Source organism: Theileria equi, chromosome 1 (assembly GCF_000342415.1).
Source record: "Theileria equi strain WA chromosome 1, complete sequence".
Classification (NCBI taxonomy): Eukaryota; Apicomplexa; class Aconoidasida; order Piroplasmida; family Theileriidae; genus Theileria; species Theileria equi.
Window position 1 is genome coordinate 1,920,943 of NC_021366.1, and position 27,875 is coordinate 1,948,817.

General features: G+C 42.3%; 13 protein-coding genes across 13 annotated transcripts; 3 read left to right on the plus strand and 10 right to left on the minus strand.

Annotated features, from left to right (window-relative positions):
• Positions 1 to 201: 201 nt before the first annotated feature.
• On the minus strand, positions 202 to 1,647 carry BEWA_026740 (translation initiation factor eIF-1A, putative). The gene is made up of 4 exons (XM_004829434.1): positions 1,585 to 1,647; positions 1,462 to 1,545; positions 1,340 to 1,424; positions 202 to 483 (listed from the first exon to the last, which is right to left on the minus strand). Exons 1-4 carry the CDS (start codon positions 1,598 to 1,600, stop codon positions 207 to 209), a joined length of 462 nt encoding a protein of 153 aa, XP_004829491.1. The 5' UTR covers positions 1,601 to 1,647; the 3' UTR covers positions 202 to 206.
• Positions 1,648 to 1,697: 50 nt separating this feature from the next.
• On the minus strand, positions 1,698 to 3,517 carry BEWA_026750 (26s proteasome subunit p55, putative; the record flags this gene model as incomplete). Its single annotated transcript, XM_004829435.1, has 5 exons — positions 1,698 to 1,800; positions 2,213 to 2,352; positions 2,387 to 2,737; positions 2,794 to 3,180; positions 3,254 to 3,517. The coding sequence occupies 5 exons, from the start codon at positions 3,515 to 3,517 to the stop codon at positions 1,698 to 1,700; spliced, it is 1,245 nt and encodes a 414-aa protein (XP_004829492.1).
• A 338-nt stretch (positions 3,518 to 3,855) lies between these two features.
• On the minus strand, positions 3,856 to 5,274 carry BEWA_026760 (hypothetical protein; the record flags this gene model as incomplete). Its single annotated transcript, XM_004829436.1, has 1 exon — positions 3,856 to 5,274. The coding sequence occupies one exon, from the start codon at positions 5,272 to 5,274 to the stop codon at positions 3,856 to 3,858; it is 1,419 nt and encodes a 472-aa protein (XP_004829493.1).
• A 216-nt stretch (positions 5,275 to 5,490) lies between these two features.
• BEWA_026770 (hypothetical protein) lies at positions 5,491 to 5,781 on the minus strand (the record flags this gene model as incomplete). The annotated part of the gene is made up of 1 exon (XM_004829437.1): positions 5,491 to 5,781. One exon carries the CDS (start codon positions 5,779 to 5,781, stop codon positions 5,491 to 5,493), a length of 291 nt encoding a protein of 96 aa, XP_004829494.1.
• Positions 5,782 to 6,211: 430 nt separating this feature from the next.
• BEWA_026780 (hypothetical protein) lies at positions 6,212 to 6,522 on the minus strand (the record flags this gene model as incomplete). Its single annotated transcript, XM_004829438.1, has 2 exons — positions 6,212 to 6,295; positions 6,400 to 6,522. 2 exons carry the CDS (start codon positions 6,520 to 6,522, stop codon positions 6,212 to 6,214), a joined length of 207 nt encoding a protein of 68 aa, XP_004829495.1.
• A 590-nt stretch (positions 6,523 to 7,112) lies between these two features.
• BEWA_026790 (hypothetical protein) lies at positions 7,113 to 8,549 on the plus strand (the record flags this gene model as incomplete). The annotated part of the gene is made up of 1 exon (XM_004829439.1): positions 7,113 to 8,549. One exon carries the CDS (start codon positions 7,113 to 7,115, stop codon positions 8,547 to 8,549), a length of 1,437 nt encoding a protein of 478 aa, XP_004829496.1.
• A 104-nt stretch (positions 8,550 to 8,653) lies between these two features.
• Positions 8,654 to 9,049, minus strand: BEWA_026800 (hypothetical protein; the record flags this gene model as incomplete). The annotated part of the gene is made up of 1 exon (XM_004829440.1): positions 8,654 to 9,049. One exon carries the CDS (start codon positions 9,047 to 9,049, stop codon positions 8,654 to 8,656), a length of 396 nt encoding a protein of 131 aa, XP_004829497.1.
• A 258-nt stretch (positions 9,050 to 9,307) lies between these two features.
• Positions 9,308 to 11,719, minus strand: BEWA_026810 (hypothetical protein; the record flags this gene model as incomplete). Its single annotated transcript, XM_004829441.1, has 1 exon — positions 9,308 to 11,719. The coding sequence occupies one exon, from the start codon at positions 11,717 to 11,719 to the stop codon at positions 9,308 to 9,310; it is 2,412 nt and encodes an 803-aa protein (XP_004829498.1).
• Positions 11,720 to 11,956: 237 nt separating this feature from the next.
• Positions 11,957 to 14,610, minus strand: BEWA_026820 (DNA gyrase subunit A, putative; the record flags this gene model as incomplete). The annotated part of the gene is made up of 5 exons (XM_004829442.1): positions 11,957 to 12,838; positions 12,872 to 13,577; positions 13,612 to 13,748; positions 13,782 to 14,081; positions 14,116 to 14,610. The coding sequence occupies 5 exons, from the start codon at positions 14,608 to 14,610 to the stop codon at positions 11,957 to 11,959; spliced, it is 2,520 nt and encodes an 839-aa protein (XP_004829499.1).
• Positions 14,611 to 15,535: 925 nt separating this feature from the next.
• BEWA_026830 (phospholipid-transporting ATPase, putative) lies at positions 15,536 to 16,172 on the plus strand (the record flags this gene model as incomplete). The annotated part of the gene is made up of 2 exons (XM_004829443.1): positions 15,536 to 15,783; positions 16,082 to 16,172. The coding sequence occupies 2 exons, from the start codon at positions 15,536 to 15,538 to the stop codon at positions 16,170 to 16,172; spliced, it is 339 nt and encodes a 112-aa protein (XP_004829500.1).
• A 401-nt stretch (positions 16,173 to 16,573) lies between these two features.
• BEWA_026840 (uncharacterized protein) lies at positions 16,574 to 23,461 on the plus strand (the record flags this gene model as incomplete). Its single annotated transcript, XM_004829444.1, has 2 exons — positions 16,574 to 20,118; positions 20,353 to 23,461. 2 exons carry the CDS (start codon positions 16,574 to 16,576, stop codon positions 23,459 to 23,461), a joined length of 6,654 nt encoding a protein of 2,217 aa, XP_004829501.1.
• Positions 23,462 to 23,483: 22 nt separating this feature from the next.
• Positions 23,484 to 24,401, minus strand: BEWA_026850 (equi merozoite antigen 1). Its single transcript, XM_004829445.1, has one exon. It carries the CDS (start codon positions 24,335 to 24,337, stop codon positions 23,519 to 23,521), a length of 819 nt encoding a protein of 272 aa, XP_004829502.1. The 5' UTR covers positions 24,338 to 24,401; the 3' UTR covers positions 23,484 to 23,518.
• Positions 24,402 to 25,602: 1,201 nt separating this feature from the next.
• Positions 25,603 to 27,856, minus strand: BEWA_026860 (hypothetical protein; the record flags this gene model as incomplete). The annotated part of the gene is made up of 2 exons (XM_004829446.1): positions 25,603 to 27,708; positions 27,794 to 27,856. The coding sequence occupies 2 exons, from the start codon at positions 27,854 to 27,856 to the stop codon at positions 25,603 to 25,605; spliced, it is 2,169 nt and encodes a 722-aa protein (XP_004829503.1).
• Positions 27,857 to 27,875: the final 19 nt, after the last annotated feature.

Consider the following 27,875-nt stretch of genomic DNA (forward strand, 5'->3'; position numbering starts at 1 on the left):
AGTCTTCAGTAGTACAGTCAACACTCACGTCAGTAGAAATTAGTTCGTCTATCCAATCACCAACTTCCACCGAGTCCATTTCATCATCCTTAGCAGTTGTGGCACATATATGACCAGACAGTGCTGCATCCGCAGCCCTTTCAACCCTTACCTCATTCCAGCATGTACACTTGCACTGATATAAACCACCTACAAATTACATTTCATTAGAGATCGTCAATGTCAAAATCGCTATCTCCATCGTCGGCTTCTTCGGCTTCGGATGAGACGTCTTGGAACTCAATTCCACCGTCGCCTTCATCGTCGTACATGTCTGTCTCGTTGATTTTGGTGGACTCTGGCAGTTCTCCATAGGCCTTGAGGGTTCTAGCTTCGTCAGACGTGTATTTTGCGATTACATCCGCCTTGTTGTCCTGATAGTCACGAAGAGAGACCAAAACAATGTCACCAGCGTTGACCCAAACCCTCTTTCTCATTTTTCCACTGTATGTATTTTATGATGCATAACTACGGAGTATGGCGAACAGAGTGAGCCATGCTCAGTACGACTGTAAGGAGTACTAGACGACCGTAGGCTTTAGCCGGAGAGGGAGTCTCTAGAATGGCGACTCTATGAGCGTAGCGAATAGAGAACTGGAGAGTGTACAGGGTATAGGAGCCTTGTGTATTTACCTTTGGATAGATGAATTGCCCAAATAGACCGGGAAAGTTTTTGTAAAATCAGTATGAGTACCATTCTTAGCGGATATGCAACAATGGTCATTGCCAGTAGTACCATACTCATATTCATACTTGGAATAGGTCCTCAGGTAACCATCTCCAGTAAAGGCCAAGATAATCACTAAACCTTGGGATAAGAAGGCATTAAAAGAGGAGATAGCACCACCATCCTTCTGCTTCTTACCACTATTGCACGGAGATTCTTTGCACTGACTACTACCACCAGTTTCTTGGCAGGTATTATAGTTTGTACAGCATGGTTATTCATAGCCATTGGAAGAATCTGGAGAATACAACTCGCTGTTTTAGAGCTCGTACGGCTCCTCTATTCATTACAATCAGTTTCTTATGCTCCATCCATCTGACACTCAAAATCCTTCCTTCAGCCACGAGAATCCGGTGAATACACAAGCTCCCGTTGGTCACCCATTCGTTACACTCATTTCATAGTGATATACTCCCTAGTCTTTGACGTCGGTAGGTCACCTGCTTCGGTCTATAGACCTATGCAGTGATAATCCTACTAGACGGAAGAGCTCCTGCTAGTCGCTCTAGTCCCTCGTTCCTCGGGACACCGTCTAACGACGGCGTTCGCTATTCCATAGCTCACATTACTTACCGAATATGGCAGAGCCTCTTGGTCCCATCAAAGCAGTAGGCTTCGAGGCGTCCGTTTCCCAGCATTCGGAGTACTTGGGCGTATTCTGCAAGTTTGCCGTGACAATGGCACAAATTCCTCACCTTGGTCCTCCATTTTGAAGACGAGTTCCCTCTTTTCCCCCTCATTGTCATTTTTGCCCCTTCTGCGATTCTTACCGCCCTTTCCTGTAAAGGATAGCATGAGAGACAGGAAACTAGACAAACCCTTATTCTTTGGCATTTTAAAAAGTGGTTACAAGTTAAATGTGTTAAAGTGCGAGTCTTTCCAAGTGGCGGCCCATGGCCGGCGGCGTCGGGTGGGGAGCAACGGACTGGACTCAGGATAAAGCGTTTTCCAACTCGATCTGCTTTGCGCGAGCCTCGTGAATCATTCGCTCCTTCTGGACCAACCGAGAACACTGGTCCACCAAGTCCATTAACCTGTGAATATGATGAGTTATGGAATAATGTGAACTGTAGTTGGATGGGAGTCCCGAAGAATGAGGGATCGTCCGACTGAAAGGAGCTCTATGGCGAACAGAGTGAGCTCTAGCGAGTATACGAAGTATAGGAGCATAGGCGACCTATGGGAGCCTAAGTGATCACTATAGAGGCGATGAGAATGGAGATAGAACTCATACATCTTCCGGTGAATGAGTGTCTCCAGACCCCTGTGGTTGCTTATGTTCCCATACTCCGTCTAGTCACCATTACTACCTAGTCTCTAACGTCGGTAGGTCACCTGCTTTGGTCTAGAGACCTATGCAGTGATAATCCTACTGACAAAAGAGCTCCAAGAGGTCGCTCTGGCTCCGCATACTCGTTTCACTCGTATACTCCGCATTTAACTTACCCTGCGATATTCTTGGACCATTCATCGAGTACATCCTCTGGTTCCTTCCTCTTGCCAAACTTGATGATCCCGTCTGGGCGGTTAATCTTGGCGTAGAGAGCGTTCCTGGAGACCATGATTGAGACTTCTTCCTCCAATTTCTGCACATTGTTATCCCGGACAAAGTAAACCTACATCAACCGTCGAGTTTACGAGCTCCGCGAGTCTCTGGAGAGTTATTCTCGTGTAAAACTTGCTGACAATAAGAACATTGTGCTGAATAACACGGTCCCGAAGAGCCTCAATGCGCTCCTTTCCACCAGGCAGTGGATCGTCCTTGAAGGTGACGTGATTTTCCAAGTACTGAGCGAGTTCTGGCGCTGGTGGCCAGGGTATCATGTTGTCTGACATGAACTCTCTGAGGAATCCAGCCAACAGCGGTATCTCCTTTAGCTTCTTGCCCTCCTTTTCCGTTTCCTCCATAAACGCCTTTCTCTCGTCGTCCATTGGAGAAATGAGGAGGAAGAGGATCAGACATTCGAGTTCCTAAATTTGCATGTTTTAATGCGATGCATGAGTATACATCCTGAAACATTACAAACCTGGATCCATTGAGGGTCTTCCATGGCAAAGAGAGTTTCCAGTCTCCTTTTAAATGCCTCAGCAATTAAAAAGTAGCTCTTTTCCCGAAGGTAGTACTTTATCATAAACTCGTAATACTTTAGTTTTAGTTGACAGAAATCATCCTTCTCCAGCGTCTTCTCACTAATTTTCTTGCTTGTTATGAAAAAGCGAATATAGTCCTCATTGAGAAAGTGAATACGCATCTGTTCCAGAATATACTCCACCTTTTGAAGTCTAGTAAGTGATCCAAATGTTTCGACTTCAATCTCTTGCAAAATCTTGGCAGCTTCGCTAATATTACCCTGCCCCTCTTTTATTTTAGCAAGGGCAAATGTTATTTCAGCACGCTGGTTCTCCAGGAATATCTACAGTGTCATGAATGTGTCCTTGTCATTGAGCATATAAAATTTATGGACTAGAGAATCATCAAAAACATACCTTTCCGGATGTGATAGAGTCGAGAGTTTCAAACAACTTGAGCTTTGTTTCCATATCTGAAACCTGTGGTAGCCACTCCTTGACAAGATCAATCATGGCTGTAATTGTGGCTTTTAATTGGCCCCGCTTTCTAGACAATAGAATGAGATAGTAATTTAAATTTGGGAAATCTCCATATTCGTAAAGCATGTTGAGAATGAATTTACATATTTTACTATTGGATTCCCCGTCCGAAGCCATACGACATCTCTTTTCCGCCAACATGAGATCTAATAACACGCTCTTTAACAGCTCTTCATCAACCACCGAGGCAGACTAAATGTTGTTGTTAAGTGTATACATGGAAATGAGAGTAGCCAAGAGTGACTTGTAGATGACCGGTAATACAAGCAAAGGGTGTATTTTCAAATTGGAGATCAGATAGGGGAATAGAAATGTGATTTGCCCTTAATGTATGCGGTGGAGATGACCATGTTAAGTATTGCAGATTCCCTTGGTCCTAGCATTCCAGTATACCAACAAGAGAATAGTCTATAAGGGAGAGTCTCTTTGTCCTACTTTTGCCTATTTACAGATGTATGAGGGTCTACTCCTGTAGTACATTACAGACGAGTTATTAGTCTTGCAATTAGAGCGGGGCCTTTCCACATAGCAAGAGCGCCCAACCCTGCTCCGCCAAGTCCACTTCCAACAGATGACCCAGCTATGGTGGTAGTTGACGACTCAGCAAGCTCTTTGTTTAGTTCCACAAGCTCCTTAACTTTGGCTTGTGACTGGTTAAGCTTGTTCAACGTATCCTTGAACTCCTTGAGTTTATCCAGAGTTAGATTTAGAAATTCTCCAACAAGTTGATCAGTTCTTCCAGATCTAGACAATAGTTTCCAATCATCAATCTCACTAAGTTTCTGGTAGTATCTATATGTGGTTCCAGCATCTTTAATAACAAATTCAATCAGAATAGGCATAGGTAGATCTTTGGGATTTTTTACTCCATAGTAAAATCCAGAGACACTAATTAGATGGGCCTCAGTGGAAGGGGATATTTCAGTAAGCTGAACACTACTGTAAATAACACTATTGACCATAAATAGTCCACCTCTCAGAGAATACTGGCATCTGTAGTAGCCATCACCAATGTGACTGAGTAGCACAGCTATCTTTATATCAGTACCTCCACCATTGTACATTAAACCAGACGATTTAGAGAAATCGATAGCCAGATTAGGGTAATAAGGAACAGAAGGTACAGAGGCATTAGATACTTCAATCCAAGTGTTGCTAGTACCTGAGTTTTTTCTGAAGTATCTCTGCTTTCTACTTTGTTCATAGCAATATAGGAGGGGATTTTTACCAGAATTATACCAGTAGACCCTGATCTCTCTGACATCCTTTAGAGATGGAAGTCCATGTTGCAAACTGCTGTTATGCTTGAAGCTAGTCACTGAGAAATTATAACCTCTACCAGAGTAGAAGGCAGTCTTGTAGGAGTTGCCACTGTATGATACATTAATTTTCTGGCTATTACAACCACTTGGACAGTTGTAATTACCATCTTGATCCTTCTCTTTGAGATCTATAATGTGGGCATTATTCTTATTACAGTTCTGTTTATCAAGCTCCTCCCTTAAAGTACCGGGATTTATGCCTTGGGACTTATTCCAATTATTATCACCATTTTTAGTAGTGTAGTAGTCATTGTCTCCTGTTCCAAGTTGTATGAGGAGTGGCTTCTTATAATCACTATTCCAGTAGTAGACTGAGACGCTTTTGTGTTTTTCTAGGCCCTCAAATGTATTTAAGTTTTGCTGTAGATTCTTAATTTTACTTATTGTCCATCCATCTTTTGGAGTGTGTGTTATCCTCCTATATATTCCCTCTGGGTCTGGGTACCAGTCATCCGTCAGAAGAACTTGGCCATCACCAACTTCATAAGAACACCCTTCCTTATCCTTTTGGACTCCATTTACATTTTCAGGGCGTTTACTGATCTCTATTTCAACAGTTTTATCCTTACCACTCATACTACATTGTTGCAAAATATGTTAAATTGACTCCTTTCATGGTATCTCTGGTTCCATAGTATCATCTAATCATTCTTCCATAGTCTTCATTATACCCACTCATTTATGTCTCAACTTGTGTGAGCAGAATGGTCAGTATGAATGAATGGCAATAAGTAGTGTACAAGGATGAGTATTTCCAAAACTAGGATCTCCATAGACTTCCCAAGAGTATCATCAGATCAGGCATACCAAAGCGTCTAGAAAGTATCTAGAATATACCCAGTATCCTGCATAAGCGCCTCCACCAACAGTAGCAGCAGCTTCAAGTGTAGAACTGACAGCTTTAGTAATAGTAGAGGAAGTGGTACCAGTAGAAATAGTACCATAAGTAGAAGTGGAAGCAGATTCAGCAACCTCTTCAGGATCTTCTTCAGCATCTCGCATACCACTAGAAAGAGAGGAAGAACAAGGAGTGCCTATGGAGTTGCAGACTGCTTTATCAAGAGCTTCACGACCATGTGACATTCTCCTAGTTCCTAGTCTTGACAGTAGGTTTATTTATGCAAAATAGGAGAAGCCATGATCTCGGAAACTACATTAACCTTGGATAATCCAAGACCAAATCTCAATTCATATCACAGTATTGTGTGGTCTAATACTTTAGCAAGCTTAAATGGTGATCCATTATATCCATCATTCTCCAGTAGATGTAGCAGTGTCTCAATGCGACCAAGGGGAGCATCAGTCTCCTATCCACTCCTCATCCATACATTCATCCTCCCTCGTAACTAGCTCACTGATTAGCATATCAACACTCCAATACTGACGTATAGCTACCCATTCACTACGCTCATACTATCCTACTCATTCCCTGTAGACAAGAATGGCAGTTCCATAGGCATCCTTGAGCAACTAGACGCTTCTGAGGAGCCATTCCGCCCATTATAAGCACAATCTAGATACACATACATCCAAAGCCTCTACAAAAGGCTCCCATATCCTCACTGATTGTCCAGCCGCAAAACTTTGGATCGTAGAGCTACAATTTCTCGGCAAATTCGGGACCAGAGCCTCCATCTGGCTAGTACTACCGGTATCCACAGTCAAACCATCGTATAGCTGCGCTATAGTACCAAAACTTACCTTTATGGTCGACGTGGCTGCTTCGACGGTGCTGGCTGCGAGTTGCGAGAGATCCTCCGTCTTTGGTGCGTCCCTGAAATAGACATCCTTGTCCAGTATATCAAATGCTTCATTGTCCATCATTTTTTCTGTACAAAATGTGCATTGAGGCCCTCAACTCTCCGGCGTACCACAATCCCACAATGGGCCCAAATCACTACACCTGCCCATTCTCAGTCGCTACCGCTCCGGTCCCGTACTACTCCATTTACCATCTCGTCATTTCTCCATTATGGAAGATTTTGGAGCGCCGGAAAGAGAAAACAGACGCACACACATCTGAGTCACCCTGATCAGCCGATTGCCTTTCCGAGCCTCTACCGCATCCCAGAAGCTCCTCGTCCAGTGATGTATACCAGAATAATGCGTATACCCATTTAGGGACCCATACGATGGCATTTTGGTCAATTTCAGGGACACCGCCGCTCTGTACCCCAAGTCACTTTTCATTTCTCTCCTCGTGCCCTTTACGCCTGAGATTTGCCCTCAAACTGCATTTTTAAATATTAGTCGCATCTTTTCGCTCCTATAGAGCTCTTGTACGGTCTCAAAAGGGTCGATTTATGGTCAAATTTATAGAATCACGAATTCTGTCGCGCTTTCTCCTATTTAGCGCTCGAAAATGATCGATACGTTACTCTGATGAGCCAAACTTGCCAATTCCTGAGCGAATAATGGAAGGGAACCTCGACGATACTCTTACGGGATTCAATGCGCTTTCACTGGGTGATTCCACTGCCAACGGACGGGAATCAGCCGACAAAGTTTCGCAGGAGCCGCTGGTACGGCAGCCGGATGGCATGGGCGGAGCGGGGGAGCACCAAAAGCCACAATTAGAGGACTCTGGAGTTGACCAAAGTGGTCATTGGTCTCCAAAGGACGGAGAATCTGCGAATGGCCTAGAGAGCATTCAGGATGACGACGTATTGTACGTTGGAAGCAGCATTACGGTCAAGACGGAAGGTGCTCCGAGCAAGAGAGGACTCGGTACTCTCCACAGGGACCTCTCGCATCACCTAGATGACTCTCAAGGCCATTCCATGGCCGAGCCAATGGAAAAGTTTCAGGGCCAAGAAAAATCTGGATGGATCGTGAGTTGTGTAAAGAGCCCAAAGGCGTCTCTGAAACATCTCGTCAGCAAAAGGGTCGTTGGTCTCGACTCTGTAAACCTTGGACAGGATGGCAACTTGACACACATTAATGCGCTCTGCCAAAGAGGATCAAACTCCAGCACCATAGTTTCAAATCGCTCCGGTAAATCTGCAAAAATGCACAAGAATAGTGACTATGCAAGATTTAATGGATACGACAGAGCTGGTGGACATGCCGACTATGGAAAAATGGGTGAACAAGTTGTACCCAGGCATGGTGTAAAAGGATATATTGGTGAGGCTCAGTACGGGCAAAAGAGTTACGAGAGTCATGGCATATCGCCAGAGTCGCTAAACAGGTGGCTCATGGCCCTCTTGAAGGCCTTTATAATCATAACTGTAATATACATAATCGCAATCACAACCCTGGCTATAAAACGGGATATTGACAATGAAATACAAAAGAAACGACGAATGATAAAGGATGAAGTTCTGGAATGCCAGGAATTGTATAAAAAGAACCAATGCAGCACATTACAAATTCCAGCACTAGAGGAACAGTGCAAAAAATGGGAGTCTTGCATGTACAAGAATGAACTTTTGTACGAGGAAACAACATCACTATCGGCTGAGTTTTTAGGGGGAATCATAAACAAGTTTGTATCACAACTGGAGCTTCGGACAGTGGCAATTGTCATGTTCACGTTGGTGGCGTTGCTTATTGGCTATAATCTCATGCTTTCTTTGCGCTTGCGAATTTTCGGAAATGGAAATTACCCTGGCTATACGCACGGTGGACAATTAAATTTTCAGGGCTATCCTAATCATATGCTACACTATCCGCCATTGATACAAAACCCCTACATTGTACCAAACTACTTTAGCATGGGTGGGTACCCTTTTATTCATGACCAGCGCCCTCAGTTGGACTGTTATAGAAGGGATTCAGGGTCGAAACATGTCAAGAGGGGTACATCAGCCTGGAAACGAAGATTTACAAGTGCTTGGCAAGATGAATGAATATAGGAGCTAGAATGTACCTAGGGAATATAAAATGTAGTTTTTTATATGCGACATTAGTTTTTGTGCATTTATTTACAAGATGACATGTGCTTATAGAACACTTAATCAAACGGTGTTGCAAATGATACGGTACCTTCCATTGCTCCCTTTTGCCAAAACTTTTTCATCTTGTGATGCTTGTGTGCCAGTCTCATAACACTAATGTGTTTCTTAGCCAACAAGCCACCGGAGCTAACCAATATGACCTGTTGAGTCTCTTTAACAGAGAGTGATGCCACAAGTTTATCATCACCAGATGGGCCTTGGCGTAGCAAATCATAACCTCTTCCGCCATATCTCTGGAGCTTTATCTCCGATTGAGGCACCAACTTTGCCTTTCCCTTTTCCGAAATGAGTAAAAGACGCGCCATTTCATCTTCTATTATAGTTCCACATGAAACGGAGTCTCCACTCTTTGGATAAATTAGACGAAGCATCTTTTTGATTCTGTTCTCCATGTTCTCGGCTAGATCGGAGAGTTTTACCTTCAGAGAATTGCCATTTTTAGTTACTGTATATTCGTGTAATAATGTAAATTTGTATATTAATGTAAAGGTAGAGAAATGTGAATGTGAACTGATGGATAATACACGCGAGAAGTTTGCCATCCAGTGACTTAGTTGTAGAGTGTTACCAAATGGAGGATGGGTCTAGTGGTCCATAATTTCCTCTGATGATCAATGGTAACCTCTTATATAGTTTATCTCCGTAGACTCCTATACTTGTCTAACCCAAGGGTCTCCTTTATAGCGATTATAAAGTTTCCATCCTCCAAAAAATGTTGCGGCGGATCCTGCAGAAGTAGCAAAAAAGTATCCAGCACCAGCGAGAATACCACCAGAAACAGGATCAGCAACTTTTTCAGGTTGAGGAGTAGGTTCAGCAGGAAGAGCTTCAGGAGTAAGAGCAGAAGTACCAGTGTATACTCCACTAGCTAGACTAGCAGAACCAGTAACTAGGTCAACAGCTTGTAGTTGAGGAGGTATAGAGACAGTATTTCCAACACCAACTCCAGATTTACCAGCTACACCTAGACCATCTTTAACAGTACCTTTATCACCATCTTCACCAACTTCGGATTGAAGAGCATCAGAAGGAAGACCAGCACCTTGAGCAGTTTCAGAAGTAGATTCATCACCCTTATCAGGAGATTTTTCACCAGGTAGACCAGTAGCATCTTGGCCACGTGAGTCAAGTTTTTGTTTAGATTCTGGATTTTGAGTAGCAGTTTTGTTAGATGAGGCAGCAGTAAGTCCAGTTTTTCCTGGATCAGCCTTTGATAATGGACTAGGTACAGATTTAGTATAAGGTTTAGGTAGTAGCACATCGATAAAAACGCTTCCGAGATCTTTAAGTCTATTCCATGACCAAGTAGAATCTCTGCCTCTTGGGCCACTAGCCTGAGCTCCTCCACCCGGACCACCAGCATTAGCACTGGAATTGGCATAATCAAGTTCAAGTTTAGCTTTTCCTTGACCATCCTTTTGACCAGTAACTTTGACTTTAGGTCTAAGAAGACCATTTTCATCATTAGTAACTCGGATTTCATGGTATTTAGATGATCCACCTACACCGCCACCACTACTACCTCCAGAACCTGGAAAGGCTCCAGGTACGGGAGTGGTAGCAAGAAGTTGAGATTGTTTTATCAACTCATCTCTTTTCTTTATCACTTCCTTAGCTTCTTTTGCGAGTTCTTCTTTGAGTTGTTCATCAGTAAGTCGATCAGTACCTCCAGAGTTTGGACAGTCTGGTAGGTTATCACAACCACAACCATCCAACACTATCCTTAGTTTCATCCACTGTTTACATTCAAGGTTGTTACTCTCGAAATCTTTGGGATCTATACCAGTGTATGTCCATATCCAGTTCTCATCAGTACCCTTCTTATACCAACCTTTGGTCATAACATTATCACTATCAAGATAGATGAGTGAGGGTTCCTCTTTTCCACAGTAGAAGGCATAGACACTATTTACAGAGGTGGGAAAGTGTGATCCTGAAAGTTTTATATTCCTCCTTATACCTCCAACAGTATAGTAGATACCAGCGAGATTGAAACTAGTGTTGATAATAGTATGCTTGTAGTATGAAGTCTTTGTCTCACCAGCTGTTGTAACATAGCCTTCCTCGACAGAAATTCTATTCTCACTTTTATGTTCATTGCAACAATATGACTGTCTATTAGTTCTAGTAGAGGATAAATCGATGGTAACATTATTGTGCCGTTTGCATAGTACCTCATCAAGCTTTTCTGAAAGTTTTGGAGTAGGCTGAGGATCATCGTCTCCATCATAGAAATTGCTGCCATCACCAACTTCTCTCCAGCTAAGATGACTCTGATCTGTACTCTCATACCACCTTGATCCTCCACCTCTTTTGAGAAATTCAATCATAAGAGGTACTTGACCACTACCTTGATAAGAATATAGTCTTATTTCCTCAACTGCCTCACTAGGAGTAGAAAATGTGACAGATTTCCCATGCAATGTAACTCTAGATATTCTTGTACTGAGGGTACTACCGTGGAGGCCAGTAGTCATATATGCTTTAGAAATATAGTTACTGCCCGGAGGATGCGTAGGTATAGGTTTAGACTCTGTGATATTTCTATATTTATTTATACAGTTGGAATTGGAGCCATTGATAATATAACCTGATGTAGAGTCCTGTATATTAAACGGAACGGCATGGTTCCTTAGGCAATTTTGATCGTCTAGCAGTTGCAGAAGTGACTTACTAGAATCACGATCAAAACTTCTCCAATTACCAAGCCCTTTTGCTCTATCATAAGAATAGGAATAGTACTTGGTTTCTTGATTATCACCACCCTGATGGCGTATAACTCCAATAAGGATAGGTATGCGATCATTGTTGTTCCAGTAGTACACTGAGACTTCGGTAACATTGTTAATGTTCTTCCCCCTTGTTCCTATTTCACCTCCATCTTGTAAATAACCACTTAGATTAAATGTACCTCCTTCAAGATAGTGAGTGTACTTGAGGAAGTTAGTGATATCTGGAATTGTCTCCTTTTTGGCCTTTAGGTTGGGTATGCCACTACCACACTTGCATTTTGGTTCTTCCTTTTGACCACCACATTTTCCTTCTACATTTAAGGTTAACATACCAGTACTCATCCTCCATGTTCAGAGAGTATGCTCTTTCAAAACTCTGAGATCCATGAGTAGTCTCAATGCGACCAAAGGGAGCATACCAGTACCTTAGTTACTCCTTCTTAGACAACCATTCATCCTCCCTCACAAGACTAGCTTACTGTTTGGCAGTATGGAAGACATTCCATTGCTAATACATGCTCCCATTTATGCTAATAACCATTCCGCATGTATTATCCGTAGATTTTTCTATACATAATACTTACCTATTAAAAGATTGCTGGAAGAGTGTCCAAACAATGCAAATATTGGGGGTGCTCTTTCCCTTTTCCACAGTTTCAACTTTCTCATATCATTCACCTTTCGCTTTCTAGTAATAAATTCACTCTTGTATATGCCAACGTTTCCATCTTCAAATCCAACAACTAGATAATCTTTAATAGAATTGACTGTTGTCAATAAAACAATCTCTTCATCAACATCCATTGACAACATCTTCCACAAAGGATAGCCACGCTTGCACAGTCGAAGCTTTTCAACTGGGAACATCGAGCAAAATCCATTTTTACAAACGACCATACACATATCATCCGGATAACATATCGAATGGAAAACCTTCAAATTTGAACAAACAGTCTTTGATTCAGAATTCAAAGAGTGAAGAGCTGATGGAGGTTCGTAAACTCTACTAGAGTAAATCGAACGTGATTTTTGACTTATATGAAATGATTTATCCAATTTTATTCTCTGTACCCACCCATGATTATTTACTACAATTAATGACGAATCTAGCGTCGATTCTTGAGGTTTTGAAATAGCCTGATCATCCATTAGTGTGTGTATGGCAGGTTTTGAACCAACAAGAATACTAGTATAGCGTTTTTTTGAGTGGTATAAATTCTTGTAGTTTTTTTGAATTTCCTCTAATTCATTTGCAATCAAGGAATAAATATTAGAATCGTCCAGCAAAAGAGTTTGATAGTTTGATATTATGTTGTTTAGCTTCTCTTGTTCTTGCAAGAATCTGTCATGTTCTAACCTAGACAGCTGAGAAAGGGTCATTTTTAGCACAGCAGTTATTTGCTGAGGACTCAGAGACCCATACTCTTGCTTTGCCAAATTTTCACGGACCTAAACGCAAAAATAAAGATTGAAAATACCAACCTGTTGTATAGATGAACACTCCTTGATCATCTTTATGATATCATCAATATAATCAATGACAATAATAAAACCCCTTGTGAGGTGCAAACTGTTTTTTGCCTTTTCTAGCAAATATCTTGTCCTCCTTTTTACTGTTTCAACACGGAAATCGAGCCAAATCTTAAGGTATGAATGAAGAGTAAAACGGATGGGTTTTGTTCCGTTTTTGTCGAGTGCTATAAAGTTACATTTGAAGAATGAACTGAGCTCTGTTTGACTCTTGAGCTGCTTTAAGATATCCTCAACTTCAATTGGAGTGGTAATCTGTCTCTTAAGTTCGATCACCAGCCTCACTCCATTGCGATCAGACTCATCCCTAATATCTGATATTCCAAGCATCTTCCCTTCTTTTATAGCCTTTGTCATTGACATTATAATGTCTGTCATTTTAACATTGTATGGGATCTCGGTAATAACGATAGATATTCTCGTTCCAGGGGAAAATGACAGCTCATCAAGTGAATCGAATGAATTAACAACCTCCTTCGTGCCTTTTGAAGCAAACTTTTCTTCAAATGTAAACTTTGCCTCAATAGATAGAGTGCCCTTTCCAGTCGTGTAAAGTTTCTTGAGGGCATCCATGCCTGTCTTTATTATTCCACCCGTTGGAAAATCTGGTCCCTTTACAACGTCCAGCAGTGTATCAATGTCAACATTTCCAGCATTCCTGCATTCATCTAGATGTTTTATAATAAACTTACTTTGCCATTAAAATAGCAGCAGATATTATTTCATGTGGATTGTGTGGAGGAACGTTTGTAGCAAGACCTACAGCAATTCCAGAAGAGCCATTTATCAAGAGAGAGGGTACGCAAGACGGTAGAGCTGTCGGTTCCATCTACATGCGATATAATTTGTACTATAAATTTACCTCTGTAGAGTCGAAATTTGGCACAAAGTCTACTGTATTGTTGTGTATATCCTCCAACATCAACTTTTCACTAAAGTGGCTGAGTCTGCATTCAGTATACCTCATAGCAGCTGGAGGATCATCTGCAGATCCAAAATTACCGTGACCATCGATCAGTGGCACTCTCATGATAAAATCCTGTGATAGACGGCAGAGAGCGTCATAGACGGACTTGTCAGAGTGAGGATGGTAGTTACCTAAAACATCACCAACTACCTTGGCACACTTTCTATATGCAGTTGAGCCACCGAGTTTTAGTGCCTGGACATTTCGTTTATCATGCAACAAAACATACGTGCATCGCCCATAGAATCCTTCTGTGGACAACCTTGAGCCCATCTCTAGCATCTGGCAGGGCTCTTCCCAGGATTATACTGAGGGCGTACTTCATAAAGCTCGTGCCTACTTCATCACAGAGCTCTAAGTTAGGTATGGAAACGCCTGAATCGAGTCCATCATTTGTGTTGGATGATATTCCATCACCTTCTTCGGCCACATTCTCCTGTCTATTCTCGGAAGCCGCGAGATTGAGGCTTTCATTACCCTCAGGGACGTTAGTCTCTCCATCCTTCGTACTATCAGGGACTTGTGATTCACCAGAACTGAGTCGAAACCAGGACTTTCCCTCCAGATTGACCGCGGAATCTCCATTCCTTACCAGTCTACTGCGATAATGTTTTCCTGCATTTCGTAGGATTCCTCTAGTCTCTATAGGACTATATCTCTGGAATCCATGCGTTATATCCAATAAAATTGCGATTATAGCACAAAATGTGCCTGTAAAGATCATTTCAGCAAATCTACTTCTGCCGGACGAAACAGCGGCAAACGCTGCGCCATTTACTGTCCATAAAATCTACATTTGAGGTGTACAATCATACAAGTCTACATTTCGCGTTCAGTTTGAGAAATGGACAGACGCCGCCCGGGGCCCTTGGAGGGTGTAACTCACACGGCCGGAGAACAAAGAGACCACCTAGCAAGTTTAACACGTCTAACGCACTTTTAGATGATGATACGACCATATGGAGGTCTCTAAGGGTACAGACAACCAGGGGTATCTGGAAGAATGAATATAGGAGAAAATAAGCCACAATGAGTCAAACCCAGCGGTTTGATAGATGACAATAGTCGTTACTCTTTCCAGTCTCGGACCTTCCAGAAGCTCAACAACTAGGTGACCGGAGAAGCATGTCGAGCTCAGAGTCTACACACCTGGACGATGACAACAAACCCCAAATTACAGGCACCAAAATTGATGACATAAAAAATTGGAGAGAAAATAGATGGAGACCCTGGCTCAGTTTGGCACGCCTTCAAAATTATTTTTACTTTAGGTTTTGTGGAGATTGGAATTTCGAGTCTATGACAAATCATACGGATCTATTCAACATAACAGGGTCACAAAAGTTTTAGAAAGAAACTCTTGTGCCTTGTCAATCCTTTGCTCGTATGCGGCGCTGTACGACACCGGGTGGTCACTCCCTACTCGTTAATCTTTACATCTAATCGCAAATTAAAGCGTCTGCTATTTTCCATATTATCCGCGAAAATTGCGCGGTTATTACTCAACTGGTGGCCTCGAGGGACGCGTATACTCGTTGGCCTGTCAATTCGTTAACGGTCAAGGATCCCGGGAAATTGGCGATTGGTACAGTCTCCCGTAAGGGAAGGGAACATTTAAATTCTTGGTCCAAAGTTATGGGTGGTACAAGATGAATAATCTGGACGAAAACGTCAAGGATCCTGATTGGCTCCTATCGCAGCTACAAAAGCCAATAACCTTTAAGGATCGCTTGAATTTTTATCTCATGACCAGATTTAATCGGAGAATATACCAAGGACTGCGCTATGTCTATATACAAGGTGGGAGTTTGCCGAGAATATTTTTATACAATGGAATAAAAAATACAAAGTATAATCTTTTCACGTTTTTACCACTCATTTTGTTCGAACAATTTAGGTAAGTGTGTTTGTACTATTTATCTGTAGAATATGAGCGAGCGAGTTTTACCATTGGCTTCTTTATTCACACAAGGGAGGAGGTACTAATGTACCGCTATTAAAGAGCTCTGGACAGAAACTGTGTAGTATCCTTGAGACTTTACAGTAGAGGTGGAACTCGATCATGGAGGATGGATGAGAATCTGGGAATTTACGTTACCCTCCTAGGCTGCAGCGCAGAATGGCTAACTCTCTACCTGCTGTTACCATTGACATACAGAGGAATGTTACTGATGGAAGCATCATACACATTGCAGGGGTACAGGTGGACAACAAGGCTCTGCCGTTGGTTCTAGTCAGCATTGTACTGGTAAAGTTCCTGAGTTTATGGTTGGTACTCACTCTTGAACCAGCCAGTGGTTCTGCGAGCGCTATAGAGGAGATCCGTGGACACATTATAGTTTATCCTACCACCATTCACATCTAAAGTACTATTGATACACCATTAAGGTGATCCAAGGTTTAAATAACATTCTACTCCCATGGTGAGGATGGAGTTACTGGGCCCTTGCTCCTCCCTCATCCGCATAGACGGACCATTATATTTAAAGATGGTATTATAAGGAATTAAGCTGGATATCAAGTGATTATCCATCGTATTTCTCCTTCTTTGGCCATTCAATGGGGTCTTGAGTGTTTGCTCTCTTTTTTCATCATCTTCCTCCTCTACTGGATGATTAGAGTAGAGGAATAATAACGTAGAGCTTGTAATAATCACTTGGCCTCTTGAGAAGTGATGGCTGGGGGAGATGAAGGTTCTTGCAGTACTATGGGCGGTGTGCCTAGTAGGACTCTGCCACAGTGGAAATGATGGCAAGGTGGATGCCTCCACATTCAATGTACAAGAAGCCGAAACTCCTAGGAAAGAATCCCAAGAGCCAAAAGAACATACTCCTGTGCATGATTGCAAATCCAAGGTTGACGAGTCTCTCTTTGACGCCTTGGAGTCTGTTGCAGACGGTGTAAAGGTTCTGAGGCTCCTAGCAAAGGAAGGTGTTACTGCAAACAAGCTCACATTTGGAGAGGAAGTGGTATGGCCGGGGAAGAAGGATGCGACGTGCCTCCTTGCCACCATCTACCTTGACAATGGACATCCCAGGTTGGCAGTACTTACTACCAGGAATTCTAAGCATAAGCAGAGAAAGGTATATAGATACCATGATGGAACGCAGTGGAAGGGTTACAAAGAGAGGGGTCATGATGCTAGGCTCAAGAAACTAAAGGAGGGTTGTAACTCTACTATACCTCAACGCATTGCTCCCTGCAAACTTGATATTTTAAACCCTGACCAGACCAAGGTACATGTAGGTGACCTGCCTTATAAGGAAGAACATGAACTAACTCTCAAGAAATATTCTCCAGATACCGGTCGTCATGTGAGATCTATTGTGGATGCTGGAGCGATTGTTTGGGAAGCTGACGAGTATCAAAAGTGTATAGACGTAAAGTCTTACACAAGGGGAGACTCCATACTACTTGCAATCAAGGTGGAGGATTTGGATGATTTGGAGCATAAGTATTTTGAGAAGCTAAATGGAGCATGGAATGAAGTCGACGAAGATGGATTTAATGACAAGGTTAATATAGTAATGGGAGGGTTAATGGAATATAGTGGAAATGAGGTACATTCTGAAACATTACATCCTGTTGGGGTATCTACAGATGACCATGTAGATGTCCCACCTCAAGGGTCTACTCTCCCTCCCCAAGAAGTAACTACTCCATCAATTCAACATGTAGAGCCTAAGGTTCCAATAGAGCCTACTACTGAACCAAAAGTATCTACCTCTGAAAAATCAAATGAGGTAGAAGACTCTGGAGAGACTCCTGTAGAAGAAGTACAGCCAGAAGTTGCTCCTGCAGAATCTCCAGAGGATGATGAACCTGGGAAGGAATCAGAATCTGATGATATGGGAGAGTCTCCTGTTGTAGAGTCAGAGTCAAAGCTGGTAGCTGTAAAAGAGTCTGAGCCAGTCACAAAAGAGCCAAATTCTACTGAATCATCACCTTCACTGGGAGATAGTGAGACCTCTCAAGAAGGAAATGGTGGAGATACTGATGAGGAAACTCAAGAGCCAGAGGCTCCAATGGAGGATGAACAGGATGATGAGGAAGAGGAGGACGCTACTGCTGATGGACAAGGTAATGAGCGGACGTATACAGAAGAGGAGATAGCTGAATTCAAGAAACATTTGATTAAGCTTGCCTCGAAAGTCGATAAGAACATATTCAAGGTAGATGGTATAAAGGAAGATAACCTCTTTGCTCTTCAACTTACTCCTAAAGATGCTAAACCAGTAACTCATGTTACATATGGTGAAAAGGAAATATGGTCCGGCAGCACGCTCTTTAATAAATCAAATTTAGTGGAGGCTATAATATATTTTTATAAGGACATTCCAGCATTGGTTACCATCAAGGCACTAAAAGGAAATAATGAATTTATGGTATATAAATTCAGTGACTCTGAAGGGTTTTGGTATGATTCCGAAGAGAAGCAATTCAACAAGTTCTTGGAGGATACTAAAAAACAGGTAGAGACGATTAAAGCTAAAGAAGCTGAGAAAGCTGCTCAAGAGGAGTCTACTAGCCAGGATGCATCCAGTTCAGATTCTCAACCTTCAGGTGAACAAGAGGATGTTAGTCAACAAATTTCCCCTGAAGCTACTGGACAAGAATCTGCAGAACCTGCTGAACCTGAACAACTTCTAAACCCCTTCCTTTCCAAAGTAGATGCATCCCTCTTTCATGTAGAAGAAGATGAGGAAGATGGCGTCAAGGTTCTTAAACTCACAGCCAAGAAGGGCGCTGAGGCTACCAAGCTAGTGTACAATGGAAAGGAGATCTGGTCCGGTAGTGCGTTCATTGGTACAACATCAAACTTGGTGGAGGCTCTGATATACTTTTACAAGGAAGTCCCAGCATTGGTTACTATCCAGACCATTAAAGGAGGTAATAGGTCCGTTATTTACAAATTCAGTGATACTGAGGGTTTTTGGCGCGACTCTAACGAAGAGGGATTCAAAAAGATGTTGGGGGATACTAAAAAACAAGTAGAGAAACTCAAAGCTAGAGAAGCGGAGACTCCTAAAGAGAATGGCTCAGAGTCCAGTGAACCTAAGGATACACCTGAAGTTACTACTATTCAACCTGAGGTACAACGTAATGTTGGCATTTCATCTGATAATTCTATTCCAAGTAGACATAATGCCACCTCCAACCCTAAGGACGGAATTAAACCACCGGCGACTACATTGGCAAATTTTAATACGTTTGGAAGATTTGGATCTATGTATAATATTACCAGTGAAATATCCTCCAAACAAGACCTACTAGACGTTTTCGGGGAGGCATTAAAATTTTTGAAGGATAAAAATCCACTATCTTCAGAGGTTGATAAAAACGAAGCCCCTCCTAAAGTGTCCACTAGCTCTTCCTTGGATAAAGAAGATAGTATGAGAAACACTCGGCTAACTCCATCAAAACCTCTCGATCCACCGGGTCCACTAGTCCTTGACCTTTCAGTGGAGTCTGCTGATGATAAGGTTACCCTCTACAAGAATGATAATGGTGAACTAAAGTACAGAGCATTTACATCAGAAAATGGAAACTACTTTGAAAAGATTTTACATTATGGAGTTGTAATTTGGGAAGCTGAACCTGGTCAACGCGGAACGTTTGCGTCTTATCATTCTAAGGAAGATGCTATGCTTGTTCGTATGTATGTTCAAACAGATGGACACGTTGAAAGGAAGTACTTTGAGAAAACTGCTTATGGGTGGGCATCTATTGAGAAGGAGGATTATGAAAAGAAACTAAAGGATCTCAGGAGTGGTGTGACTAATCAGTCTTCCTTACAAGGCTCTGCTACTCTTCGGACTGATAATCCTACTGTAGTACCTTCCAGTGATGAGTTTTCAGAAGCTCAAATGGTTAAACAAGGTGGTACTACTCCTATCACCCTTGATCTTGCAAGCCCTAACGAATCAGAGATAGGGATTTTGGGATCTGACACTAATGAAGTCTCTACCAAGACATATTCTCCAAAGAAGAATGTTAAGATTACTTCTGTTGTTGACGGTGGACTGCCCATATGGAAGGCTTCTGGAAACGAAACCTTTTCCTCCGCAAAATTATCATCCAGGGATGGATACTCATTGCTTCTCATTTATCTCAAAGATACTGGAAATAGTTTTGGTAAGCATTTTGAAAAGAATGCTGATGGATGGACACCTATTGATGAGAAAGCATATAAGGGTAAGCTACAGGACCTTAAGAATGGTGTGACTAATCGGTTTGTAGAAGGATCTAGTGAAGAGTCTACTACACTTCAATGATTCCTCACAGATACTGAATACACGATGCAGTATACATTATAGGGTTGACTTGTACAACGTGTGAATTATTGGTTACTTTGACCAATGATTTCTCCCTTTTGTGAATAAAGAAGTTAATGCTAAAACTCGCAAATATATACTCGTTCCTCATGCTCACACTATTCTATACACAACTAATACAAATTCTTTAGGGTGTTTATGAATCTCTTCTACCTCATTATATCCTTGTCTCAACTCATACCAATTCTTCGTGTGGAATCTCCGATAACCTACTTTGCACCGCTTATTCTTGTCCTTACGGTTTCTATTTTAAAGGAGGCAAGTGATGACTATAAGCGTTTTCTGCGCGATCGTGAGGCTAATTCGCAAAAGTATGAAATTCTAAGCAAAGACGGTTTAATCGAGGTGAACGCAGAGAATATACAATTGGGTTCTATTATAAAGCTCAGAAAAGACCAAAGGGTCCCCGCAGATTTAATATTATTGAGGACTTCAGAGGCAAACGGATCTAGTTTTATCCGTACAGATCAGCTAGATGGTGAAACTGACTGGAAGCTAAAAAGGGCAATATGCACAACTCAGTCCCTGAAAAGTTCTTCGTCAATGTTAGATTTACAAGCTGTTTGCTGCGTAGAACCTCCAAGACAAGATATATATTCTTTTAATGGGCAAATGACCTTTTATTTCCCGAATGAACCTCAAAATAAAGAGGTTGATGAGAAATCTGATGCAGAAAAACTCTTGCTCAGCAAAAGGACGGAAACAGAATTTGCACAGCATGCAGATGGTGTGGACGTTGTAAAAATGTGTGAACGCTTGGAGGAAAGGAAAAGCGTGGATTACTCAACTGAAAACTATAAGGTTTTAGTTGAGCCTGTTTCTGTTGATAATGCTATATGGATGAATACCATCGTTGCATCTGGTACTATTTATGGCTTGGTTATCTACATAGGGAAGGAAGTTAGAGCTTGTTTAAATGCGAAAAGAGCTAGATATAAAATGGGATGTTTTGATAAGGAAGTTAATTTAATGACAAAAGTTTTATTTGCTATTTTGGTGGCACTTTCATTTGCTATGGTCATACCCAATGGATTTGTTGGCCAATGGTACATTTGGGTTATCAAGTTTTTACTTTTGTTTTCCACTATCATTCCCATATCTTTGCGTATAAATTTGGATTTGGCAAAATTCGTTTACTCCCGTACTATTGCAATGGATAGCGAGATACCTGGAACTGTTCCACGTACTACATTGATACCTGAAGAATTGGGTAGAATAAGTTATTTGTTGACGGATAAAACTGGGACATTGACACAAAATATAATTAATTTGGAAAGGATCCATATTGCGCGTGCATTGTTTCAGGTGGATGATTTGCCTCTAATTCACAAATATGTGAACAATTATTTTGCAAATTATTCACTTTCAAACATGGATGAGGCTCTACAGGCACCTGAATATGAAGGTGCTACGCAAGTAAGGAGCAGAAGAAAATCAGCAATTCATTCTCCTAGTGTAAAAGTCAGCCAGACGAATGAGATTGAGACAAAACTCTGTTTGGCATTACTATCGTTGGCAATTTGTCACAATGTCACACCGACATCAGATGAAAATGACAAACTTGGATACCAGGCGTCTTCTCCAGATGAAATTGCATTGGTCTCATTTGCAAGCATGTGCAACATACAGCTCAAGGAAAGAGATGAAACTAATATTGTCCTGCAAATCAATGGGAATCTGCTCCTTAGATATAAAATTCTAATGATGTTTCCCTTTAGTTCTGAAACGAAGCGTATGGGAATCATTATATCGGATGAGGATGCAAATATGAAGTTCTTTTTTTGCAAGGGAGCAGAGTCTGTGATGATTCCATTTCTTCAGCCAAGAGGGTCTGTATGGCTCGGTGAGGAATGTGATAATATGGCTAGAATGGGTCTTCGTACATTGGTTTTCGGTTACAAGATTTTGTCGGAAAATGATTACAACACATTCCAATCCAGATATGAAGATGCTAGATTGAGTATCAAGGATCGTCAGGAAAGAATTCGCAAGGCCATCTCTACACTTGAACATGACCTGATACTCATTGCACTAACTGGTGTTAGAGATAAGCTACAGCCACATGTTAGGAGTACATTGGAGGCACTTCGTAATGCTGGAATCAGGATATGGATGTTGACTGGAGATAAGGTTGACACTGCACGTTGTATTGCTATATCTGCTGGAATTAAGGACAAAACACATTCTGTGTTTTTGATTACTAGTGAAATGTACACTACGGTTGAGGAGATTAGAAACCAACTTCAAATATTTTCAATGGGACCTACTTCTACCCTTTTAATTGTAGATACAGGTGTAATTTCTACTAGTATTAGGGAATTCCCCAACTTTTTCATCCAAGTTGCGAGCATGGCCCATGCAGTGCTTTGCTGTCGTTGCACTCCATTCATCAAGGCTGAACTTGTACGACTCTTGAAACTAAGTGGAAAGAGGACTTGTGCAATTGGAGATGGAGACAATGATGTACCAATGATTATGGAGGCTGATGTTGGTATAGGTATAGTTGGAAAGGAGGGACTCCAAGCGAGTCTCAGTGCGGATTACTCGATTACTCAATTTTCGTATATTAAACGTATAGTATTGTGGCATGGTAGGAATAGCTACAAGAGATCTGCCGCGCTTACTCATTTCATCATACACAGAGGAATGATTCTGACTGTAATGCAAGCGATTTTCTCAGCAATGTATTTCTACATGCCCCTTGCATTCTTTCAGGGTTGGTTACAGATTGGGTTTTCCTCCTATTATACTATGGTACCGATCTTTTGTCTAATTCTAGATCAGGAGATTGAGGAATCTGATGTCTTTTTATTTCCAGAACTCTATCAGACACTGCGTACGGGACGTGTAATGTCGGTGAAGACGTTTTTAATTTGGGTATGGATTTCGGTGTTTCAAGGAGGGGTATTGATGCTTGGTGCCATTATACTTTTTGAAAACTCACTCTTGTCACTGGTGGCTATCGCATGTACATCACTATTTGTATTGGAATTGCTAAATTTAGCGAGTGAATTGCACACATGGCACCCACTCACTGTGGTTAGTATGATTTCCACAGCCATTGTATATTTCTACTCTATCCTCATTTTGAGGAACTACTTTGATTTCGTTTTTATTGCCACCACATCGTTTGTATGGAAGGTTATTGTGATCACACTCGCAGGGTGGCTCCCTGTATACATTTTCAAGAGTATACAAACAGCACTCCAGCCACCACAATACACTAAACTAGCCATTTAACTAAATCACTATAGTAAATGTATATACATGATCACAATTTTATGAGCATGTCGTCACTTAGTAAAATAGAGTAGAAAATGCAATGGCGGCGACAGCCAAGAGTGCGCCATAGACGGAGAAGCCATCGTATACGACCTTGTAGTCAGCGGGGAAGGTGCTGTTGATGCCATGCAAAGTCTCGGCGGCATCCTTGACCTCAACTCTCTTCCAGGCCTTTTCAACGAGTTTCAAGAAGATTTCCTTGATTCTGCCATCGCCCTTGTAGAGGTAAACAACTCTGGCAACCTTGTTGTCACTGGAAACAAAGAGCTCAAGGTCGAGAACAACTTCGTTGTCACCATCAATCAACTCAGTCTTGCCATCGACGACCTTGAGGACGCGCTTGCCTGGAGCCTTGAAGGTGTGCTTCTTGCCGGAGCCAAAGGTGGTCTCGGTGAACTTGTCGGAGACTGCAGCGGCCAAGTCAACGGAGACGGCCTCGAAGCCCTTGAACAAGACCTCCTGGTAGAACTCGGCGACCTCGAGCTCGACCCACTTATCACCGTCCTTCTTGAGAACGAGGTGAAGGGCGGACTCAACGGCGATGACGACGTATGGCTTGTTGTCCTTGATGTGCCTGACGACAGTCTTTGGGGTTTGTTCCTTCAAGTCAAAGGTCTTGATGACGGAGTCGCCTTCCTTGACCTTCTCAACTGCATAGCCCTCATGAGCAGTGTAGACGATGTGCTCCTCGGACTGCTTGTCGATGGTGACGTGGTCAATGGACTCCAACTGGAAGTCGACGACAGCTCCAGAGGCCTTGGGTTTCTCCTCCTCGGCGAGGATGCTCGAAATGGCAATGGATGCGAAAACAAAAGCAAAGGATTTGGAAATCATCTTGACAGAAATTTCTTCACCCTAAAACTTCAAGGCGATTTGAGCGATAAATGTATAGTGACACACCACACAATGCATACACCACGTCGGAGTCGAACTGCGCTTTCAACTGCATATGTGGTGTGTGCATGAGGCCACGGATGCAAACATGAGCGAAAACCATCGCAAACTCTCCGCTGCTTTGGCTCCATGCGCTGACAAGGAGAAGAAAAGACCCCCAATAGTAGGAAAAATATCCCCAGTTATGCGCGGAATTTTCTACGCATCATTTAGTCGCCATTTTTGCCCTGGAGCTCCTCGCGCCTCCTTTTTTGGGCCCTGATGGCATCCAGGCCCATCCTTGCACCCTCTTTCCAGGGAGTGAGCGTAATGCTGTCGATGGCGTAAGCCAGAGGCGGCATGGGTCCCGAAGAATGAGGGACTAGAGCGAATGCAATGAGCTTGAGCGACTATCCGACTGAAGGGAGGATAGGAGTGATGGAGACTCTGGATTCTTGTGGCTGAAAGGATGAGCGAAGTGAATATAGGAGTCTTGCGAGTATACAGAGTATAGGAGCATAGGCGACCGCAGGGAGCCTCTGTAATCATTGGTAGATGGATACGGTGGTCATGCTAGTTGCAAAGGTAACAAACGGGGCCTGTATCTCCAAAGCATGCAAGGATGAAAGTATCTCCCAAGGGAGTAGGAGATTCTCGGCATTGATGCCTATTCTTGACTTTGGATCACCTCGAAATGGGAGGAATATGACCTAGTATGAATGAGGGAAGCTTTGGAATCTCAACTTAGGGTACCATGGCCTAGACTGATGGAGTATGGCTCAGCTTACTACTATACAGATCCTTCTGGAGGAGGAACTTGGTGCATTGGCAAGCCACATACTGGTCCATATGACAGTCTAAAGCTTCAACTACTACTCAATCAAGCTCCACAAGATGCCCCTACATCTGCATCTCTGGGAAAGGACTCTTATTACTGTTACTAATGGGCCAAGTGGGAGGCTTGACCTCTACACTCACTCTCCAAACATACCACTTTTCGTAACGGAAATTGTACATGAAGCCTGACCATAATCTTCCTATATCTTCCGCAAGCATGCTCACAGAATGGACTCTGATGCCTCCGTAAACATGTAAAGGAAAATAATCATTAATTAGTGTGCCCTTTGAGCGATCAAGTTCCAATTTTTGGGGCCAATCCCTTTACATTCCTCCCAATTTTCACGCTTTGGCGATCATTTATGCTCTCATCAAGTTCCCATAATTAACTAGCGACTAAGCTCAGCTGTATCCTTTATCCCCTTAAAATTGTCGGCCAACTCGTTATATTCCTCTTCGAGTTCCTTGAGGGAGGTCTGGTCATCCTTGGTAGCCTCCTTTACCTTTTTCACAAGCTCATCATTTTTTTCGCTAGACTTTCCATCCATATCCGCAATCAGTCTATCGGAGTTGCGGTAGATTCGTCCTACCTTTGGGAAGGTCTTTAGGATGGATTCGTTCACCTTCTTTTTGAGTTCTGTTAAACGTTCAATTTCCTTGTCAAAGGACTTGTCAGAGTTTGTATCCAGCTCTTTTAGTTGTTTTATTTCATTCTTGACCTCTTCTGCTAGTCCTTTTCTTTTTTTAATATTTTCAGTGGCATCCGAGATGTCTTGTCTCAGTTTCTTTTGGAGCTCTGAAGGGGTGTTCGGTAGCTCTACGCTTTCCCTTGTTGCGGGTTCCAATTTCCTTTTTTGTACCTCTGCTTCCTTTTCCTGTGGTTTTACCTTTTGGACTTTTGCAGTTTTAGGACTGCTTGCCTCCTTTTCTACCTGTTCATCTTCAACCTTAACCCCTGAATCTGCTTTGCATGCACTCTTTATCTTGTCAGTTACGGCCTTTACCTTGGCAATCATGACTTTAGTGTAATCCCTTGTATCCTTCAAAGACCCCTGAAGGCGACTATCAAACTTTTTAAGCGTCTTGGTCGCACTAGTCACTTCGTATTTTAAAACACCTGCATTCTTCTTTTTCTCAAATCTGCCAAGTCTATTGGAAATGGCAAGGGAGGTGGAATGAATTTCCGCAAGACCCGGGTAGGTTTTCTCAAACTTTTTATAAAAGGCGGCACGCAACTCTTTTGCAGTGTCCAGCAATTTCGTAGCCCTTGTGGATTTTGCGCGTCTAACGAGCTTCTCAGATTCTCTAACGTATTTGCGTATTTTGGCCTGCGCCTCCTTTAATGCGTCTACTCCATCACCTGCCTCTCTAGAAAGCTCCAGAGCCTTTTTCTTGCACTCGGATAGTTCATCAGTAGATACTTGCTTCTTGGGTTTAGTTGGTTTTGGATGTTCATCTTTGGATTCTTTGTTAGTAGATGGTTCTTCAGGTTTCTCTGGCTCTGGTAGTTCAGGTTCAGCTTTGGGAGATGTTCCAGCAGTATCTTCAGAAGATACTTTAGCTTCGGGAGTACTAGATGGACTAGGAGCAGGAGCTTCTCCTCCAGCGGGTTCAGGAGATTTAACAGCACTAACATCCTTTTTAACTTCTGTAACACCTTCATCAGTTTGAACTTTATCCTTATCTTCCGGAGTAGATGACTCACCCTTGGCTTCTCCAGATCCAGTAACAGGATCAGTAACTTTAGGAGCAGTTTTAGTGACATCTTTAGGTTTATCCTCAGATTCACTACCACTACCTCCATCAGCTTTACCAGCGACAGCAGTACGAGGAGCAACAATAGAAGCTGCTTCAGGAGGAGTTTCAGATTCAGATTTGAAATGTACCCTCTTTGGAGCTCCTCTCTTTGGGCTAGCGTGGGTGGCATGATTTCTCGATTCAAACTTGGCAATTCTATCCTTGACAAGACCAGGGGTAATCTCCCTTATAACTTTCTTCTTGTTAGCACCAGTGCCGCTAGATTTCGCAACAGAAGCATTAATGTGAGCCACTCTCTCTGTAATGCCCGGGATATCTCCTGTTTTCAACTCTGGCTCTTGAATTTCCGTATCAATCTCCTTGGAGTCGGATTCGTCAATTTCCTTTACGGCATCAGTGTCAACAAGTTTTTCCAACATCCCTGTCTTTTTAAGTGCCTTGGATACACCTTTGGAAAGTGGTTCTATTTTCCGTTTATAACTTCTCAATGACTTGGTCTCGCCGGCTCCCAGACCCTTTTCCCCAGAAGTGGATGCTTCATTAAAGGGCTTACCATCGGAAATCTTGTCCAGACTGTGACTTGGTCGTGAAAGGACGCTTCCTCCATGTGCAACTGATATTGCAATCACAAAAAGCGATGATATTATAGTCGACTTCATGTTGACTACTTGGTTGTGCATGTACTTTATTTCTCTAGCATCTAAAGTTATGACGGCGTGTTCATAAAACTTTAGTAACTGAAAAGATCTAACGTGTTTAAAACTCCCAGATCTAGCCCATTTTCCTCCTGCAAACCCTGGATCTGGTTCCTAAGCTACATACCGAATCTGCAAATTTTTTCTGATCTATTTTGTCCTTGATAATAACATATTTGAAGACTAACATATCAGAAATGTTGAGTAAA